The sequence below is a fragment of the Bubalus bubalis genome, chromosome 16, assembly GCF_019923935.1.
Source record: "Bubalus bubalis isolate 160015118507 breed Murrah chromosome 16, NDDB_SH_1, whole genome shotgun sequence".
NCBI lineage: Eukaryota > Metazoa > Chordata > Mammalia > Artiodactyla > Bovidae > Bubalus > Bubalus bubalis.
In genome coordinates this window covers 19,945,298-19,967,030 of record NC_059172.1, presented here as the reverse complement: position 1 = coordinate 19,967,030, position 21,733 = coordinate 19,945,298, and the positions used below count along the sequence as shown (strand labels likewise).

Sequence of the window (21,733 nt, the reverse complement as noted above, 5' to 3'; positions counted from 1 at the left end):
AGGTCCCCATCTATGGGGTGGACAGTATATCTGTCTTACAGAGTGGCTTGGGAGGATTAAGTAAAATGGCTTATGAAAAACACCCCTAATGGGAAGTGGGGAAGATGTGGCTTTAGCATCACCTGTCATTTGAATGTAAGGACCCTAAACATCCTTGGAAGGATCCATAGACATGCTTTGCTTTCCCGGCGTGTGTGCATGGTCACTCTGTCATGCCTGACTCTTTGCGACCCCATGGGCTGTAACCTGCTAGGCTCCCCTGTCCCTGGGATTTCCCAGGCAGGGAAACTGGAGTGGGTAGCCATACCCTTCTCCAGGGGATCTTCTCAACCCAAGGGACGAACCCAGGTCTCCTGCATTGCAGGAGGATTCTTTACCGTATGGACCACCAGGGAAGCCCCTTGCCATCTCTACTAGATTCTAAACTTCTTGATGGGCAAGATCCATTCCCGTCCTCCTCCCATCTGTCTCCGTGGCCTTGGATGTAGCTGGCGCTCGGCAAGCAGCTGATTAACGAGGCCGGCGTGGCATTCCTCAGGCTTACTCGGGTGGTGTTTCTGAAGCTTCTCCTCCCAATTCGGGAAGCTGCTCCAAGCCTACCGCCAAAGTTGCAAAACCATTTAGGCCTTTTTTAAAACAAGCAAGAAGACCACAAAGTATGTTTACATGACAGGCCGGCAAACACAAAACACCTGCTGTCCTGTGGCTCAGGGCTTGGCAGCTGCACGAGGCGGGGTCCCAGACACAGCAGAGTGACTCCCCAGCAGAACGCGCGCAGCTTTGAGCCTGCGCCATCACTGTCCTCCGGCAGGGTCAGCCTGGAGCTCAGGAAGGAGGGTCGGCTCTCACTGCCAGCCCTCTTCATCTTGAGGCCAAGAGGAGCCATAACCAAGCAGGGTGCAAAGGTGCCTTTTCCAGATTCCGTGACTTCCTCCTCCCAATTAGTCACCCAGGAAAGCTGTGTGACTCATCCTCGTCACCCTGGGATTTGGGTCACGGTCCTCCCCTGCACTACCAATGTCCACTTCGGCAAAAAGTGAACTCGACGGGTGCATGCAATACAGTTTGCAAAAAAATGTAACAGTGATTAGAATGATTATTTTATGTGCAGGCCCAGTGCAAAGTCCCTTGCAGAGACCTTTAGTAAATCCTCCCAAACATCCTACGAGTTGTGTACTCTTTTTAGCTCTACTACAGAGCAGTATTTCTCAACCAGGGGCAATTCTGCACCCCCTAACAGACATCTGTCAGTGTCTAGAGACATTTTTGATTGTCACAACTGGCCAGCTGGGGTGGGGAGAGTGGGGCAGGGAGGATGCTACTTGGCATCTAGTGGGTGGGGGCTGGGATGCTGCTAAGTATACTTCAGGGCACAAGACAGCCCTGCAACACAATGTACCCAGTCCAGGGACTTCCCTGGTGGTCCAGCAGTTAAGAATCCGCCTCCCAAGGCAGGGTATGCAGGCTTGATCCCTGGTTGGGGAACAAAGATCCCAAATGTTGCACAGTAACAAAGCCCTTGTGTCACAACTAGAGAAACCCCCACGTGTGGCAACTAGAGAAAAGCTCGTGCACCACAACCAAGATTCAGTGAAGCCAAAATTAAAAAAAAAAAAAAAAAAAGCGATGCGGTCCAAATCCTGTTATGGAGGAAGAAACCAAAGCATAGCAGTGACCCTGCCTGGGATCACGCAACTCACAAGGGAGGGAGCCAGGAATGACACCCAGGCCGCCCCACCCTGGGCAAGTTCTCAATGCTCAACCCAGCGTCAGCTCTGACGTCCTGGGAGCAGTGAGTATTCACGGGGCATAACCGCCTGTGGATGAGAGCCGGCCCCACGCTTTATAGTCGGGGACTTGAAGTGACTTGCTCCAGGCCCTGGTAAGAGGCAAGGCAATTTGGGACCCAGCTCAGACTTCAAAGCCGGAGCATCTCCGCGCTTGCTACGCCGATTCCTTCTCTCCCTGTGCTCCCAGCTCTGACGTTTCACCAACGGCCCAACACTGTAGGGGACTCAGAGGAAATCAAAGGCCCCTTCACAGAAGACTTTCTGCCGGCTCCAGAGCAAATGAGTTGCGTGTCCTGAGGCCAGTGGCCTAAACATGGGCTCCCTTTGGGTTCTCTCCCGCTGGGTGTCCTCCTCCAAGCTGGCTCTGCCTGCTCTTGGAAGATGGAGGCGGCAGCTTTTCCATTCGGCTAAACTTGTTGATCACTCAGCAGCTGACACTTGTAAAGCCCTCCCTGGGCAGCAGAGTTCCCTGCCCCTCAGGAGTAGCAATAAAGGCGCCTTAAAATAGATGCCACCTGCGGGACACTCTGGGCCCACCAGCAAGCAGCGTTTAAACAGCATAACACATCTTCTGGAGGGAGATCCATTCTTGGGCCTTGATGCCTGGTTTTCACCTTGGTTGTGAAGATTCTCTGGCCTAAAGGATGTAAAGTGCCTGGACACAGCAGGCCATTAACAAGCAAGATCTACGATAGGGACCACTGAGTCTGTGAGTCTGACCCTCGCCTCCACTGGCAGAGGGGCAAATACTGCCCTGTCCCTCTCTACCTTTGTTTCTGGGACTCTTCACAGGCCTAGGGCGTGAGTGACATGGGGCTTGGCCCTGGCTCGGCTGTCACCAAGCTGTGAATCCTGTGTTCCCAGAGACCCTCCTGTGAAAGAGCATCCCACTCGATGGGTTTTTATAGGCAGTGGGCAAGATCCCAGATGAAAAGGTTTCTGAGCTGTGCAGAGGTCAGGCCTGTTATTACAGCTGGAGGAGTGTGGCAACAGAGACAGAGCACTCGCCCACAGCCCCAGCTGGGGGAAGGACAGGTACTGATGGGGAAATGGGGTAAGGACCAGCCTGAGGATTTGCAGCCCAGTGTCCCTGGCTTATTTTCAGACCTGAGACATTGTCCATGCATCCCTGGATGAGGAGGTAGTTGAATGCCTTAGTGCCATCCTCAGACTGGAGGCAGATGAGGTGCAACACAGAGGCAACCTCTTCTGAGCAGTGCTGCGCTATGCTCACTCAGTTGTGAATGATTCTTTGTGACCCCATAGCCTATAGCCCACCAGGCTCCTCTGTCCATGGGATTCTCCAGGCAAGCATACTGAATGGGGTTGCCATTTCCTTCTCCAGGGGATCTTCCTGACCCAGGGATCGAACCTGGGTCTCCTGCATTAGCAGGTGGGTGCTTTACCACTGAGCCATCCGGGAAGCCCTTTGAGCAATAGTCATCCACAGACAGCCCTCTAGGGCAGCTCTGCATGCAAGATGGGATTGGTAATGCTATTCTTAGGGGAACTGAGTGCCTCTTTGAACTCGGTCTTCCTGTGGATCTATCTGTGGCCAGTTAGACGGCTGCTGTGAAACCCCCACTGTGGGTGCTGCACACTGAAGGAAGCCCCTGTGACGCGAAATCCTTATTTACACTGACTCATCACAGTGTAGGGAACCCTGCTCATGATTAGAGGATCAAAAGATTGAATGATGTCCCCATGGTTTGGGTACCCTCCAAAATGCTGCCTCTCTTCACCGAGAACTTGAATTTCTCCACCACGGTAGAAAGCGGGGAAGAGTCTTCTGAGGGCGTCAAAGGATTTCAAATGAAGTTCTGGAATTAAACATTTTGCATGGTGGGATCAATCATTTGTCTGACTGCCACTCCTGGAGTGTCGCTGTGTGCCAGACCCCGTGGGAGGCACAGGGGAGGCACGGATGCCCATGAGCCCACAGAGTGATGGGGTGACACGCGCAGGAAACGACTCAGGAACCTGCCCTGGGTGTGGGGAAATTCACAGAAAGGTGGCCCTTCCACTGGTGTGGAGGCAGGTAAACCTCCTGGAGGAGGCCGAACAACCCCACTTTGTTCTTCTAACAACTTAAAGCTGGGCTGCATTTCTCAGGCATTCAAGGGGGAGTAAAAAAAAGTCTGTGTTTCCACAAGCTTGCTTTGTTTCAGTTTTACTAGCTCTCTTGGCTTCAATAAAACAGTTAAAAAGGAGGGTAGCTGCTCCCCCTCCCCAAACTACGCAGGTGTGGAAACTGATTAAACAGCAACTAGTGGCTCAATTAACCCTTGCTCCTGGAGTTGATTATCACGACGGAAACCCATCCTAGAAGCTCAGTGTTAAATGAGTTCCACAACTAGAAGAGCTTTCTAGATGCAGCCCTTTCATTTCTCCGCTGCAAATGAGATTGTTGGGATTTGCCTCACCTGATAAATAAGCAAATAATTCAGAAAGGTCCTCACTTTTTTTTTTTTTCCTTTGAGATCCTTAGACAGCAGCGGTATTGATATATTATCTATTCCTAATGAAATTTCAGAAAGGCCTTCCTTGGCCATCATTTAAATTAGCCCCAGTCATACTATCCCATTACTTTGCTTTTGGTGGTTGTTAATAACAGTTACTGCTAAAAGTAAATCCCTATTTGTTCACTTTTTCCTTGTCTCCTCCATTAGTTCACTTCATGAGAGGAGGATCCTCCCCCTCCCCCAATTAATCCACAGTACTTTTAATAGTGGTGCAGGGTCCGTGGTCAATAAATATTTGTTGAATGAACCACAACTATTTATTAAGCATTTACTATGTGATTCAATATTTACATCTATGATATCATCCAGTCCTCACACCAACCTGAGGAGTTAAGTGCTGTTATTATCCCCCATTTTACAGATAACAAAATTGAGGCTTAGAATGGTTAAGAAATATGGCCCAGGTCACTCATAGAAATAGCAGAGGTGAGCTTCAAATCCTTACTGCGATTCCAAAGTTTTCGCTCCTTACCATTATGATGGAGCTCCTTTCATGTACATCCTGGTTACTGCTTTGGAGTAGGAATATTCTCATCAAAACCCTATCATTTAACCTAGCATCTCCGAATGGAAGGAAATTATCTCCAAGGCCATGGACATTCGTGAACATTTAGTAAGAAAAATGGCCAGTGAGAAACCCCAAGCGATGCTCAGCATCAAACTGACATACAACAATGAGCGAGGGAGGGAAGAAGGGAGGTGTGGATGAGAGAAGCTTCTATTTTCTGCCAGCTCCCTGTTTATAAATACCACTCTATTAAAGTGGTTTCTCTACCTCTCTTAAGGAAGCCACGAAGATAGCATCACTTAATGACACTGCCCTGGGAACAGGCACATCGATACCAAATGAGCAAGCGAGATATAACTCGTGGTGAGCTATGAAGCTGAGATCATGTTTTATAAACACCATAGAACTTTTATCATCCATCTGGGGTTGAGCAAAACCATATTTGCCCAGTACTCTGAGTAATGGACTGGACTAGATGGATTAGGGTTCTTGAATTCCCAGCTGGAAGACATTAAAAGTTTAAGAGCCCTATATACCTGACTCAAATGCGTGTGCCCTTGCTGTATAATTAGCAGGCATAACAACAATAAATATATAATTTGAAGGGAAGACCTGCAAGACAAGACTGTGAGCCAGCAACTCTCCCATGTGCGGCCATCTGCCAATTAGACTTCAGCTGTGTAGACGGTAACCTTGCTGGCCTTGGCTTATTTTGGTACAACAAAGGTTTAGGTTCTCTCCACTTCCTTCCTAAGCAGTTTGTGCTTCCCTCTGAAGTCAGCTCTCAGGCATAAGTAATTCATTGCCTCTCTACTAGACATTCATTTCACTTTGTCTAAAGGGACTTAATAAATGAGCCTGGTTATTGTTTCCTGGGGCCACCCTCAGGTTTTCATGTATAAAAAATGAGCATCCATATTACTCAGGGGAAGCAAATGGTCACCTGTCTCACTGGAGAGCTCCCTGGAGACTGAGGAGTGAGTCGAGGGACACGCTTGCTCGGGGCATCCTGGACATGTGTCGTCTGTCACACAAGAGCCCTGCCGTCTCAACTACCATGGCTTAAGAAGGATTGTTTGGGGTGTCGGATGGAGGGGAAGAGGTCAAATCACGGGGTCAAAACCCCACCCTGTAAAGAAAATCCCAAGGAGTGATGACCCTAGATAGGAAATAAGCCCGTTCACGGAAAACACCTGTGTTCTAGCCACTTCTCACATTCTGAATTTTCAGAGGGCCCCGAGGAGGCAGCTGCTCTTAACAGCTTCAATTCACAGTTAGAAAAACCGAGAAGCCTCTCAACCTGAGGGGCACCAGTTCTGTGTGAAGGGCATGTTTTGTTTGTTTGTCACCTATTATCCACCTTAGGGCCTTGTTTTTTTCTCCTAGGAGTCTTCCTTCTTTGAGTTCAGACTGGGCCTCCCCTCAGCCAAAAGTTCAGGCTGCTTCCCCTGGGCTCTGACAACCGTATGGAAATCCCCCTGCCCTCCACTTCCTGTCCTGGAGCCTGTGTTCCCCCTGCTGATGCCACAAACCTGCAGGGCAAAGCACAATTATCAGCTGTGACATCATCAGCTGAGATTCTGGACTGACCTCAACTCTGACCTAAGAGGAGGAAAATTAAAAGGCAAGTGCTCTTCTTGCCATTCCTGGCATCTCCTTTCAGTTGTGCCAGAATTAAAAACAAAACCCAAGAAAGTCAAAGTCAGCCATGCTGGTAGAGACAGACTGTCTTCAAAATGAAGTCTTTAGTTGTCAACTGCTCCCCTTGGAAATTGGATCAATGAAAACAAAGCTGCTTCCTCTCCTCCGGTGGCTAAAAGCTTGACCTCTGGAGCCTGACTGGGTTCGAATTCTTGTCACTTAATATCCGTGTAAGCTTGGGTTAATCACTTGACTGCTGGGTACCTCAGTTTCCCCATCTATCTAATGGGGATAATACTATAGGTACCTACCTAATAGGGGGGCTGGGATTACTTAAGTTTATATATTAAAGTGCTAGAAACAGAGACTGACACACTGTTGAGTGCTAATTTAAGATTTTCGCTATTACGATTATGTAGAACCACACTTAAATATGACTCCCTTTATGCCTTTTCCATACCCCCTGGCCTCTTCCTCTGTACCACTTACTTGCCACTGAATGCAGCCCCTAAAATCACCCTCCGATCAGACTGTAAGGATGTTTAGCCAAAGTATCATTCTAGAGAACTGATGGTTTGCTGACTCCTGAAGTTGGAGTCTGGTAGGCAGTTTACTGTTGAACCCAGGTCACACCGTAACCTTTCTAGTGAAAAGGTCAAGTGCTTTGCTTCCCTATCACTCTGCACTGAAGCTATGTCCTCTTTCAGAGAAAGGCAACTACCCAAAGGTTTCTTTCTGGCACTTGACACAGTGCTGTCTGCCCATCCCCCACCCCAGTTCCCCCTAGCTTGGTTGATGACTATGGGGTCATACTTTCTTTCAGCAAAGTCTAGAAGGTCATGCACTTAATACCAACATAGGGTTTTAATTAATTGCTCACTTGGTTGGTGACAGCTTGGAAAGTCAGGTCTGGGAACTGGCATGTGATTCCCTTTACCGGGAAGGGGGTTCAGAAGTCACCATGTTCCATCACCCTGGGCTCAGAGTCAAGAACCCACCACTACCTCTCCACCTTTCCCCAGAGGGCCCTGAAAGGCATCCTTCAACCCAGCAAAGCTCAAGGTGGCAGGGCCAGGTCCCGGGCATCCACTTCCCCTCCTTCCATCCCACTTAGCCAAGACTTCGCAGCCCAGACCCTCTGGCTGCTGCTACTGTACTCGACAGAATTAGGACCGAACCGTAGTTGATCTACCCAGTGGTCGGGGAAAGAGGCCAACTACAGACCCATCAAGGCAGAGGGCCACAAGGCAGTCCGCTTCGCGCCAAGAGAGGTTCAGGGATGGCTTCATCAAGAGGTTCAATCAGTGAATGGCCCCCAACAGCGACAACACGACGCAGAACAGGAAGCAGAAGATCAACCACTACTTTGCCCTCCGAAAGTCAGTCGCCGAAAGAACCACCTCGGGAAAGACTCCTTAATGAACTCCTCTACCCAACGACCAAACGCTTTTTCTCAGGTCTTGAATCTCCTTGGTCCTAGGAAATTCACCCCCTGCGTAGCCCAGGTTGGACTCCCCCCCCAACCCGGTCCACGGGCCCGGAGCCCGCGAGCTTACCATTGGCGTTCTTGCCGCAGATGAGATGCTCATAGGGCTGCAGGACGCCCCAGAGCTCGGCGTCATTGTTGATGACCATCTCCAGGGCCTCAGCGGACACGTCCCCGCCTCCGGCCCCTCCGCCGTCGGGGCTCTGGCTGGCGAGCACCCTGGCCCGGATCTCTTCCACCAGATTCTCCATGCAGGCGGTGAGCGAGATGGCCGCGTACTCGTGGATTCGCACGGAGATGCGGGTGTCCACCATCCAGCGAAAGAAGCGGCCCACTGAGAAGGTGAGGCCGCAGCGCGCCGACTTGCCCCGGCGCAGCCCGTCGCCCGCGCTCATGCTGTATAGGGACAGGGCCTTGACCGCGGCCAGCGCGCAGCTCTCGGCCAGTGCCCAGCTGTGCACCAGGCGCACGGCGCTTTGCACCTCGAAGCGGGTGCACTTGGCGTGCAGCACGCTCAGGCGCTGCGCCTCGCGGGCCACCCGGATGAGCGCCCGGCGGAGCAGCCCCGCCAGGCGCCTGACCGCTTCGGCGGAGAACAGGGGCTGCCGCCGGCCGCTGGCACCTTTGCGAAGGACCCGGGCCACGTCTCCCTCGGTCCAGGGGAACTCCTCCAGTTCGGGCAGGCGCGGGCAGCGCGAGAAGAGGTCTGCCACTTCGGGGTCCTCGGGCAGCACCGTGTTCACCGTGTCCCAGCTGTTGTGGCGGCTGTTCATGGAGCCGGAGTAGCACCACCAGGCCGCCCCGCGGTGTTGCTGCGCCGAAGAGTTGAGCGCCTGCGAGTTGGACTTGGAGGACGAGAGGCTGAGCGAGCGGCACGAGTCCCCGGCCCCATACCCGGAGTCCAAGGTCAAGTCCTCCAGCGTCTTCAAAGTGGAGCTGTACGTCCCGGCCATGGGGAGCCTGCCCGGGGCGGCCTCGCCGAGCGAGGGGCGCTCACAACTCCATGCGCCCTTCCCCAAGTGGGCAGAAACAAGCTCTAGGCTCTCCGGGGCGCCCTCCTTTCTCTCGGCACCGCGGGGCTCGGCGGCCGCATCGCCTGCCCGCCTACCCGGCGGCCGCAGGAAGGTGGGCGAGATTCGCGGCGGCCAGAGCCCCACGCTCCCGGCGTCCCGACTCTGAGCTGTCACTGGAACGATCCTCCGCTGCTCCTCCTCCGCAACCCCCCTGGTCCACCTCAACTTTCCTGAAGCAGAGCGTCTATTCTCCGCAGAGAAGGGATCCCGAGAGAACAGGGCGGCGGCGATCGAGGGAGGCGGCTCCCGGCGTTGCGCGAGTCCGGGACCGACCTGCGAGAAAGCTCTCTGCAAACTTCTGCGCGGAGCCAGCCGCCTGCACAGCTGGGTACTCGGCTGCCGCCAGCATGCAAATAACCCGGGCGGCCCACCAATCATCGGCCGCGACGGGCAGGGGCTACACCAATGATCTCCCAGAGGGGCGGTCACTTTGCTGATTTCACTCCGCCGCGGGTGAAACCCAGCGCAGGCAGAGGCGGGGCTGGAGGCGGAGGGTCTGGAGGAGCCGCCGAGGGAGCGGTGGAGGAGGGGGAAAGAGATGGCGAGTGAGCGACCTGGCGGGTGGGAAAGCGGGGATCGAAACGTTAGGCTCGGAAGCTGACGAATTAAAGAAAGAGGTAAAGGAAAAGCCACTGTGCGTTGCCACCTTCCCGCCGTCCAGGCTTTGGGCGTCCGCAGCTCCTTTTCAAACCCTTTTGGTGTCGAACACCAAAGCCAGCGAGGCGAGTATGGGTAGGGGAGCAGGAGGGGTTGGGACTAGAGGAGGGAACCGAGGCCTGGGGGAGGGGACCCAAGTCAGACGCCCCACCTCTCTCTCAAGACTTTCTGCTAAGCCCCTCCCCCTTTCCCGAGACGAAACTCCAGTTGTATTTGGAGGGAGGAGTTTGCTCGTGTTTTCTTCTCTTCCCAAATCCGTCCGGTTTTCTTTACGTTGTTTTCTAGGCTCCAATCAGAATAGAAATTCTTAATCTGGCATCTGATAAATGGACAGCCTCCAGAGGGCTGCGATTCCTCCCTCACCTCTCCCCGCCACTTGAAATATAACACACGCAGTAGTCTGAGTACTACTCCAGGGAGAAGGCCGTAACTGATCAGATTTGCAGGAGTCGGTGACTTTCCTGTTAAACTGTACAACGCCGCTTGCTGTGTTGGATCCTTCTTGTGCCTCAGTGTCCGAGTGTGTGTGCTGGGGGCGGGGGGGCGGTGTGGGGGTGGGGGGCGGGTATTACACACGTGCGTAATGGGTGTGCGAAAACGAAAAACGTCCCTAGTTGTGGCCTGCGCTTGGAACATCTGGCTGAACGCTCCTCTTCCTAACGGTGTGCCCTCAGGCGAGCTCTCTGCCCGGCTCAGGACCCGCTTTCCTTCAGGGGTAAAATGAGAGCTGACCTCCAAGCAGCACCGTTGTAAACCTGTCTCATGCACTTGTCCAGAGGCGGTATATCCAGCAGATCCATGCCCTGTCCTACCCAGGCCGGCAGCTGTCCTGTAACTATTCACAGACACGTGCACGAACGTGGACACGCCTCCTCCTGTGGAGCCACAAAAGCAAGGAGGAGATTGTGCAAGCATTTCCCCCAGGTCAGCCTCCTCCTGCGCTCTTGAATAGCTGCTTTGTACTATATCTCACAGGGTTTTGACCTTGGGCTGTGAGTTGCATACGAACTAGAAATGTCTGGTTTCTCTCTCTCCTTCTTAAATTAATTGCCCTTTCCCGGTGAAACTCCTTTTGCTTTGGCGGTTTTAACTTAATTTTGCCTTCCAGCGCATCTTTCTTTATGCAATACCGCCGCCTGGTGGTTACAACTGGGAATGGCGTCAAGGCTGGAAGTATTGATACTAATGAACGATGTTAAGTCCGCAGGAACCAAATCAAAAGAGGACACAAGATGTGACTACATCTTCTATAACAGAGATAGGAAGTCAAAGTAGGTAAGGATATTCAATTTGCTTAAAAATGTGAAAAGAAATTTGATACGATTTAAATCTTACTCAGTTCAGTCTCTCAGTCGTGTCCGACTCTTTGCGACCCCATGAATCGCAGCATGCCAGGCCTCCCTGTCCATCACCAACTCCCGGAGTTCACTCAGACCCACGTCCATCGAGTCGGTGATGCCATCCAGCCATCTCATCCTCTGTCATCCCCTTCTCCTCTTGCCCCCAGTCCCTCCCAGCATCAGAGTCTTTTCCAATGAGTCAACTCTTCGCATGAAGTGGCCAAAGTACTGGAGTTTCAGCTTTAACATCATTCCTTCCAAAGAACACCCAGGCCTGATCTCCTTCAGAATGGACTGGTTGGATCTCCTTACAGTCCAAGGGACTCTCAAGGGTCTTCTCCAACACCACAGTTCAAAAGCATCAATTCTTCGGTGCTCAGCTTTCTTCACAGTCCAAGTCTCACATCCATACATGACTACTGGAAAAACCATAGCCTTGACTAGACAGACGTTTGTTGGCAAAGTAATGTCTCTGCTTTTCAATATGCTATCTAGGTTGGTCATAACTTTCCTTCCAAGGAGTAAGAGTCTTTTAATTTCATGGCTGCAGTTACCATCTGCAGTGATTTTGGAGCCCCCAAAAATAAAGTCTGACACTGTTTCCACTGTTTCCCCATCTATTTCCCATGAAGTGATGGGACCAGATGTCATGATCTTCGTTTTCTGAATGTTGAGTTTTAAGCCAACTTTTTCACTCTCCTCTTTCACCTTCATCAAGAGCCTTTTTAGTTCCTCTTCACTTTCTGTCATAAGGGTGGTGTCATCTGCATATCTATAGTTATTGATATTTCTCCTGGCAATCTTGATTCCAGCTTGTGCTTCTTCCAGCCCAGCATTTCTCATGATGTACTCTGCATATAAGTTAAATAAGCAGGGTGACAATATACAGCCTTGACGTACTCCTTTTCCTATTTTGAACCAGTCTGTTGTTCCATGTCCAGTTCTAACTGTTGCTTCCTGACCTGCATACAAATTTCTCAAGAGGCAGGTCATATAATAGTAAAGCCAATGTCTCCCTCTAATGGACATTTAGAGGAAATAAAATCGGCCAAGTTTTTTTTTTTTTCGGGTTTTCTTTTTTTTTTTTTTTTTAATCATTTTGTTGTGCTCCTCCATAAAAAGTTAACCCTAAAATAGGTAACGACTGGGAAGCGGCTATATAACACAAGGAGCCCAGCCTGGAACTCTGTGAGGACCTAGAGGGGTGGGATGGAGAGTGGGGGAGGGAGGATCAAGAGGGAGGGGGCATATGTATATATTCAGACCTCCCAGGCTGCGCATGCACCGAAGACTCAGGCGACATCTAAATGTTGTTGGGGAGGAAGGGGTTCTGACCAAGCCGAATGTGCTCCATAAAAAGGCTATTTTCTATATTTATGTTGGGGAAAAGTCACTTTAAAGACTAGTGCTGTTTGGAAGCAAAGCTTTTTCTTTTTTGTCAATGGAATGCGGTGTTTTTTTTTTTTTTTAACTATTAAATCACAAGGAATAACAGATGCTTCAATCTCCTCTTTGATAAAAGGACAGACTGAGATTTGAAAGACGTTTGCACAAATCTGTGAAACATAACCCTTCGCATTATTTTTTTATAAGCATCAGTTGCCATCATGTTTTGTAGTTTGGGTCTTGATTTCAACATTGTTGGTGAAGAAAATTTTCAACAAATATGCATTACCTGTATGAAGCTAAGGGGCTTCCTAGGTGGCTCAGTGGTAAAGTATCTGCCTGCCAATGCAGGAGACAGGGGTTCAATCCCTGGGTAGAGAAGATTCCCTGGAGAAAGAAATGGCAACCCACTCCAGTATTCTTGCCTGGAAAATTCCATGGATATAGTCCATGGGATTGCAAAGAGTCAGTCACGACTGAAAACACACACATGTGTATATATTTATTTATCACTGATTCTCCTTGTTGTATGGCAGAAACCAGCACAACATTGTAAATTAAACAAAAATTTTTTTAAATTTAAAAAGTAACAAATATGACAACTGGAAATTTGACACAGGGAACTTACTGAATGGAAGGGTTATCTAGGAAACTATCTGGAATGTATCTTGGAGGAAAAGAGCAAATGGATTTATCTTAATATATTCAAGTTACTTGATGATTTGAAGTGTAAAAAGAATAAAACATTTGTTGCTGTTGTTCAGTCGCTAAGTTGTGTCCGACTGTGCGACCACATGGAATACAGCATGCCAGACTCACCTGTCCTTCTCTCTCTCCCAGAGTTTGTTCAGATTCATGTCCATTGAGTCAGTGATACCATCTAACCATCTCATCCTCTGATGCTCCCCACCTCCCTCCTTTTGCCTTCAATCTTTCCCAGCATCAGGGTCTTTTCCAATCAGTCAGCTCTTTGCAACAAGTGGCCAAAGTATTGGAGCTTCAACTTCAGCATCAGTCCTTCTAGTGAATATTCAGGGTTGATTTCCTTTGGGATTGACTGGTTTGATCTCCTTGCTGTCCAAGGGTCTCTCAAGAGTCTTCTCTAACACCACGATTCAAAAACATCAATTCTTTGGCACTCAGCCTTCTTTATGGTTCAAAAGATGTCAAAGCTATAACAAACCTGCTGCTGCTGCTAAGTCGCTTCAGTCGTGTCTGACTCTGCGCGACCCCATAGACAGCAGCCCACCAGGCTCCCCCGTCCCTAGGATTCTCCAGGCAAGAACACTGGAGTGGGTCGCCATTTCCTTCTCCAATGCATGAAAGTGAAGAGTGAAAGTGAAGTCTCTCAGTCGTGTCTGACTCTTAGTGACCCCATGGACTGCAGCCCACAAGGCTCCTCCATCCATGGGATTTTCCAGGCAAGAGTACTGGAGTGGGGTGCCAACCTAGACAGCATATTAAAAAGCAGAGACATTACTTTGCAGTCAAAGGTCCATATAACCAAAGCTATGGTTTTTCCAGCATTCATGGATGGATGTGAGAGTTGAATCATATAGATATTTTTCTTGATTTCCTTGCTTTTCTTTATGATTCAATGAATGCTGGCAATTTGATCTCTGGTTCCTCTCTGTTTTCTAAATCCAGCTTGTACATCTGAAAGTGCTTGGTTCATTTACTGCTGAAGCCTAGCTTGAGGGATTTTGAGCATTACCTTGCTAGCATGTGAAATGAGTGCAATTGTACAGTAGTTTGAACATTCTTTGGCATTGTCTTTCTTTGGAATTGGAATGAAAACTGACCTTTTCCAGTCCTATGGCCACTGCTGAATTTTCCAAATTTGTTGGCATATTGAGTGCAGCACTTTACTAGCATCATCTTTTAGGATTTAAATAGCTCAGCTGGAATTCAATCACCTCCACTAGCTTTGTTTGTTATAATGCTTTCTAAGGCCCACTTGATTTCATACTGCAGGATGTCTCACTCTAGGAGAGTGATGACACCATCATGGTAATCTGGGTCATTAAGACCTTTTTTGTATAATTTTCCTGTGTATTCTTGCCACCTCTTTTTAATCTCTTCTGCTTCTGTTAGGTCCTTACCATTTCTGTCTTTTATTGTGCCTATCCTTGCATGCAGAGTACATCATGAGAAATGCTGGACTGGAAGAAACAGAAGCTGGAATCAAGATTGCCAAGAGAAATATCAATAACCTCAGATATGCAGATGACACCACCCTTATGGCAGAAAGTGAAGAGGAACTAAAAAGCCTCTTGATGAAAGTGAAAGTGGAGAGTGAAAAAGTTGGCTTAAAGCTCAACATTCAGAAAATGAAGATCATGGCATCTGGTCCCACCACTTCATGGGAAATAGATGGGGAAACAGTGGAAACAGTGTCAGACTTTATTTTTCTGGGCTCCAAAATCACTGCAGATGGTGACTGCAGCCATGAAATTAAAAGACACTTACTCCTTGGAAGGAAACTTAAGACCAACCTAGATAGCATATTGAAAAGCAGAGACATTACTTTGCCAACAAAGGTCCATCTAGTCAAGGCTATGGTTTTTCCTGTGGTCATGTATGGATGTGAGAGTTGGACTGTGAAGAAGGCTGAGCGCCAAAGAATAGATGCTTTTGAACTGTGGTGTTGGAGAAGACTCTTGAGAGTCCCTTGGACTGCAAGGAGATCCAACCAGTCCATTCTGAAGGAGACCAGCCCTGGGATTTTTTGGAAGGAATGATGTTAAAGCTGAAACTCCAGTACTTTGGCCACTTCGTGCGAAGAGTTGACTCATTGGAAAAGACTCTGATGCTGGGAGGGATTGGGAGCAGGAGGAGAAGGGGATGACAGAGGATGAGATGGCTGGATGGCATCACTGACTTGATGGACGTGAGTCTGAGTGAACTCCGGGAGTTGGTGATGGACAGGGAGGCCTGGTGTGCTGCGATTCATGGGGTCGCAAAGTCGGACACGACTGAGTGACTGATATGATCTGATCTGATCCTTGCATGAAATATTCCCTTTATATCTCCAATTTTCTTGAGATCTCTATCTTTCCCATTCTGTTGTTTCCCCCTATTTCTCTGCATTGTTCATTTAGGAAGGCCTTCTTATCTCTCCTTGCTATTCTCTAGAATTCTGCATGAAAGTGAAAGTGTTAGCCGCTCAGTCGTGTCTGACTCTTTGCTACCCTACGGATTGTAGCTGCCAGGCTGTCCATGAGGTTCTCCAGGCAAGAATACTGGAGTGGGTAGCCAGACCCTTCTCCAGGGGATTTTCCTGTCCCAGGGATTGAACCCAGGTCTCTTACATGGTAGGCAGATACTTAACAGTCTGAGCCACCAGGGAAACTGCATGCCTACCAGTAAATTTCAGAATCCTGTGAATGTTAAATTGCACTGCAAGGATTTGTTCAGCAAAATTCAGTGGTGGGAAATGATACTGGACAAACAACTGAATTTCATTAGTCAATTAAAAGGAACAGAGATGGATAGGAAACCTGTATACTGAAAGAGACTTAGAAGACATATCAGCCAATCACAATGTGTGGAATTTATTTGTAATTTTTAAAAAATCAATAAAGATTTGACCTTATGAAACAATTGGAAATCAGAAACACTGTCTGGATATTTGCTATTATGAAATCATTGTTAGTTTTTTGATGTGGTAATGGTAGCATGGTTATATTTAAATGTTTTTATCTTTTAGAGACACACACTGAAATGTGTTTTGTAATTTTCACCTTTAAAAAAAAGAGAGAGAGACTTCCCTGGTGGTCCAGTGAGTAAGAATCTACCTTCCCATGTAGGGGATGTGAGTTCTATCCCTGGTTGGGGAAGTAAGATCCCACATGCTGAGGGGCAACGAAGTCTGCACAGGGCAGCAAAGACAAAAAAGAAAGATCTTTCTGGAAACATCTGGTAAAGGGGCTAGAAAGCCAGGACAGACGATTAAGACCGTAGATCTCTTGTCTTTGATATATTCCCCAAGGAGTTCTATAGTCCTCTTGAGGACTGGAGATACAAACTAAGCCCTGTCTGTGTTTGTGTTCTATGTGATGGAGGAGAAAGAAAAAGAGGAAGAAAGATACTGATAGAGAACAAGTACACGGAACCCTCTGAAAAACGAACCAACTGACTGCAGTTAATCTTTCGGGGAGTTGGCAAGCCAGATAAAGTACAAAACTTCAGACTAAGGAAAGAATGGATGCGGCTTCTTATATATGCGTGTGTGTTTAATGAAGGCAATCTGGTAGTAATGTGCTTAATCTTAGGAATGCAAATTATATCAGAAAAAGAGAAAGCAAACCCACGTTCTTAACTCAGGCCTGGCCTAAACATAATCTTCAAAGAAAAACAACTGTCATGTGGCTGGACAAGTTAAAAAGAACATGATGAAACCAAAGCAAATATTGGGAGAATTTCCAGTGGAGTGAGCACTTCGAAAACAGATTTGGGATTACCTATGCAAAAGTTATACAAGGCAAGAGCTTGAAATAAAGTGTGCAAACTTTACCTTGGGCAATCTCTCATATTTGTTACACAATTTCTTACAAAATAAAAAAACAATGTGAAGGTTGTTGTTGCTCAGTAGCTACACTGTGTCCAGCTCTTTGTGACCCCATGGATTGCAGCACACCAGGCTTCCCTGTCCTTCATTATCTTCTGGAATTTGGTCAAGGGGACAAAATACGGTAGAATTTATCTTGAAAGAGAAGAGGTTAATATTATTTAAATACAGAGAGAACTCTCTTGGGCTTCCCTGGTGGCTCAGTGGTAAAAAAAAAAAAAAAAAAATCTGCCTGCCACTGCAGAAAATTTGGGTTTAATCCCTGGGTTTGGAAAATCCCCTGGAGAAGGAAGTGGCAACCTCCTCCAGTGTTCTTGCCTGGGAAATCCCATGGACAGAGGACCCTGGCGGGCTACAGTCCACAGGGTCACAAAAGAGTCGGACATATGTTAAGTACCATGAAGTTACGTTAGACAAGGTCCTTGCCATTAAAAAACCACATGGCTAACATGTAGAAATGGGCGCATGAGAATAACTCTCCTGCATAACAAGCTTTGCGGTGCTTCTCAAAAGCCACTCACCAAGGGCCATTGCCAGTTTATGACTCACCACATGGATTGATGCGTCTAAAGGAGGAATGGGACAACCACAAGGAAGGAAATACCCCCACGGAATGCCAGAAGAGCTGAAAAAGATGCTGGTAGACAGATGAGTGTGCCATGGTTAGCAGAACAGCTTATGGTAGCTGGATTTCAAGCAGAGCACTCAGTTACTCAGAAAGCACGGATGGTGTAGAAACCGTGAGGTAACCCTTCCATTTCTTGAGACCCAAGGTAGCCCATTCCTGACTCAGGTATCATTTTTCTGGACCTCAGTACTAAAGAGACAGACAGGCAACACAGAAACAGACCCACAGACATAGGAAACAATCATGGTTACCAAAGGCGAGGTGAGGGAGGCGTAAATAAAGAGTTTGGGATTAATACATACATACTACTCTATATAAAACAGGTAACCAACAAGGACCTACTGTACATCATGGGGAAGGATATTCAATATTTTGTATAACCTATAAGGGAAAAGGATCTGAAAAAGAATAGATATGTAAGTGTATATAAATGAACCACTTTGCTGTATACCTGAAACTGACATAACTTGACAAATCAACTGTATTTCAATTTAAGAAAAAGTTTGTGTTTTTGTACATGATATTGCCCAAATTTTCCAAATAAAAAGTTCTACTTGTAAAAAATAAAATAGACAAAAAACAGAGAGACAAACAGATCATTTGAAATGAAGAACCCCAAGTTGACTAAGGAAGGGGAAAAATAATACACTTTTCCAAAGCATGTTCTGCTGAAGAGCCTCATGAGATGGTCTGTGAAAAAGGATTCAGTGGTTAAGCTCAGGAAATATTGCACTCTGTTTCTCCCTCTACTATATTCATGATGCAATATTTTGTTTAAGACTCTGTTTATATGGTTTTGACCTAGTATATCCCGGGCTTAACTGGGCAGAGACCTCCAGCCTGCCTACAGAGTTGCTCTAAAGTGACTGGGACTTTTTTTTATTTAACTTGAAGCAGAAAATACAGCTCCATTGTTTATGTATCTGCTCAGGCAGTGGTGGTAGGGCAAGGCCCTTGGAATGAATCCAGATAAATCCCAGAACAGGTCAGTGTTCATCTGACCCCTGCACAAAGCTGGAATTTGATGATTCTGTTGGACGCAAGTACTGTTCCAAAGGTAAATATAAACCTAGGGCACTGGTCCACGGGGGGAAAAGGAGGTGGTGTGCGTGAGCGTGCAGGTGCGAGTAAGAAGTGCACAGAGTAAACAAGATGCGGGGAGGCATCTCTCCAAGAGGGAGTTCTGCCTGTTAGGCAGCTGGTATCTTAGATGTGATAGCTGTTATTAGAGACGCAGCCATTAAGATGTTAAAGGCAAGAATTTTAAGGGATGGGCTGAAACTTAAAGCTACAAGGCTGAATTATAGCTACAGAACAGAAAACCCAGGAACTGTTGCCAAATCCCCATCTGGATGTTGTATACACCAGTTATCAATGAACTGCAATCGTGCTCTTCTGTCTTGGCATGGAAAATAACTACAGTTAAGTAGGACTTTTCAGTAAGTTCAGTCGCTCAGTCGTGTCCGACTCTTTGTGATCCCATGGACTGCAGCATTCCAGGCCTCCCTGTCCATCACCAACTCCTAGAGCTTACTCAAACTCATGTCCATTGAGTCGGTGATGTCATCCAACCATCTCATCCTCTGCCGTCCCCTTCTCCTCCTGCCCTCAATCTTTCCCAGCAGCAGGGTCTTTTCTAATGAGTCAGTTCTTCACATCAGGCGGCCAAAGTATTGGAGTTTCAGCTTCAACATCAGTCCTTCCAATGAATATTCAGGACTAATTTCCTCTAGGATGGACTGGTTGGATCTCCTTGCAGTCCAAGGGACTCTCAAGAGTCTTCTCCAACACCACAGTTCAAAAGCATCAACTCTTTGGCGCTCAGCTTTCTTTATAGTCCAACTCTCACATTCATACATGACTACTGGAAAAACCATAGCTCTGACTAGACAGACCTTCATTGGTGAAGTAATGTCTCTGTTTTTTAATATGCTGTCTAGGTTGGTCATAGCTTTTCTTTCCCATGAACAGTATGAAAATGACGCTTAAATTTGCAATATTTACTAAACATTCATCTCTTAAGATTCATCTGGCATTCTTACTACACATTAAAAGTCTCAGTCGCCTTTCCCGGAGTTCCTGATTCAGTTAGCCTGGAGTGATTTGAAACAAGCTTTCTCAGGTGATTTCCCATTCCCCATACTGTGTAGGTAGGTATGTATTTGAATTGAAGTATATTGACCTGCCATAACACTCTATTAGTCCTGAGTTCACAATCTAGTGACTCAATATTTCTATACATCACCAAACCATCACCATGATAAGTCTAGTTGCCACCTGTCACCATACAAAGTTGTTACAATATTATCGACTGTATTCTCCATGCTGTGCATGTCACCCCCTTGACTCATTTATTTTGTAACTGGATGCTTGTACCACCTAATCTCCCCCACCTATTGCTCTCACCCTCCCACCCCAGATGATTCTTATCAGGGCCTGTTTTGCGTGTCCTGATTCCATAAGCCTGGAGTGTGATTCAGGTGAAAGTATTTTAAACAAGCATTCCCAGATGATTCTTATCAGGCAAGTTTGGAAACTAAGGCATTTGTCTCTTGTATAAAATATAAAAGTTTGAGCCCCACCTTCAGGGACTCTGATACAACAGGTCTAGAGCCTAGGAACATTCCATTTTAACCAGTGGCTCTCAGGTGATTCAAACAGGGTGGGGCCCAGGAAACTCACTCTTCAATACGTGTTAGGAAGTTCTCCTGTTCCCAGCAGGTGGCACTCTCGTTCATTTTGGTAAAAGCTTTCACTTAAAAAGTCTGGTTCTTTAATCATGAACTGGATCTTAATTTTATTTTTTTAAGTTTAAAATCTCCTGAGTGAGTAGATCTGGGACCAAACAGCTATTCCTACTGATGAATTTCTTCCAAAGTTTGAAGATGTCTCTGTTTGCCCTTAAGAAAGGGCAACTCCAAGCCCAGGGATAGCTGATTTGTAGGTGGGACTGGAATAAATGATTTTCAGAGTTCAGACTGGTCTCCTTAGGCTTTTTAATGCTGAATTCATTTTAAGACAATTAAGGCTACAAATGTGATGGGAATATATCTTAACACCAAAGGGTTAAAAAATTGAGCCTCTATTTTAGTCTGTTTTATTTATTTTTTGGCCTCACCGCTCAACTTGCAGGATCTTAGTTCCCCAACCAGAGATTGAACTCAGGCCTTGACAGTGAAATTGCCTAATCACAGCCAGGGAATCCCCTTTTTGAGTCCTCTTAAAAGCACTCTGAACCAAAGTAAGAAACCAACTTAGAATTGAAGAGGTTATTGGATTTTAGGGATGACCCCTGTATTATAGATGAACCCTGAAGCACATAAAATTTCTTGCCTCAATTTGGTCAACAAATCGGGATCAAAAACCTGATGAATAACCAAGATTAATAACCCAGATTTGTGACCTCTACTTGAGTGATCTTCTTTAAACACTTTAAAGAACCTTTTCGTTATTGAAAATCCCAAATATATTAAAAATACAATTTTATAATGAACCCCCATGTACTCATTATCCAACTTTAATAATTTTCCATTTATGATCAACCTTGTTTACACTGTCACCTACTTCCCCATCTCCAGTACTTTTTAAGCAAATCTCAAGTGTCATGACACTGAGTAATGTTCATCTAAGTCTTTGCTGGGCTGACACAGTGGTTTCGGACAGCACTAAAGGGACCATTCTTTTCTTCACATGTTCACGCTGCTCCATTTATTTATTTATTTAGTTTTGGCTACGCTGGGTCTTCATTGCCGCACAAAGACTTTCTCTAGTTGCAGAGAGCAGGGGCCGCTCTCTAGTTGTGATGCGCAGGCTTCTCCTTGTCGTGGCTTCTCTTGGCAGCACAGGCTCCAGAGCTCTGCAGCTGCGGCATACGGGCTTAGCTGCTCCTCAGCATGTGGAATCTTCCCAGACTAGGGACTGAACCTGCGTATCCCCTGCCCTGGCAGTCAGATTCTTATCCCCTGTGCTAACGGGACCATTCTTAGGAGTCTTGCTAGTTTCACATTGAGAAATATCCCCTGGGGTCACAAAATACATCTCTGATGCCAAAAAGACACTTTCACATGTGGGCTCTCCTTAGGTTATGGGGTTCAGAGTACACTTTATTATGTACTCGCTTCCTCTCCGATAT

At 47.3% G+C, this 21,733-nt stretch overlaps 1 protein-coding gene and 2 long non-coding RNA genes across 3 annotated transcripts in view; 1 reads left to right on the top strand and 2 right to left on the bottom strand.

Moving 5' to 3' along the window:
• The window catches only part of ABTB2 (ankyrin repeat and BTB domain containing 2), a 186,844-nt gene extending 176,660 nt beyond the window's left edge, over window positions 1-10,184 (bottom strand). Inside the window, exon 1 of the mRNA XM_044929273.2 lies at window positions 8,018-10,184. Within this exon, the coding sequence (XP_044785208.2) occupies window positions 8,018-9,398 (1,381 nt within the window). The 5' untranslated portion in view covers window positions 9,399-10,184. The remainder of the gene's footprint in view (window positions 1-8,017) is intronic.
• LOC123329725 lies at window positions 1,437-8,009 on the bottom strand. The gene is made up of 2 exons (XR_006545265.2): window positions 4,785-8,009; window positions 1,437-3,610 (listed from the first exon to the last, which is right to left on the bottom strand). It is a non-coding gene; the product is annotated as an uncharacterized LOC123329725 (long non-coding RNA).
• Window positions 10,185-10,222: 38 nt separating the features above from the next.
• Window positions 10,223-16,918, top strand: LOC112579578. Its single transcript, XR_006545264.2, has 2 exons — window positions 10,223-10,952; window positions 16,468-16,918. It is a non-coding gene; the product is annotated as an uncharacterized LOC112579578 (long non-coding RNA).
• The last annotated feature ends 4,815 nt before the right edge of the window (window positions 16,919-21,733 follow it).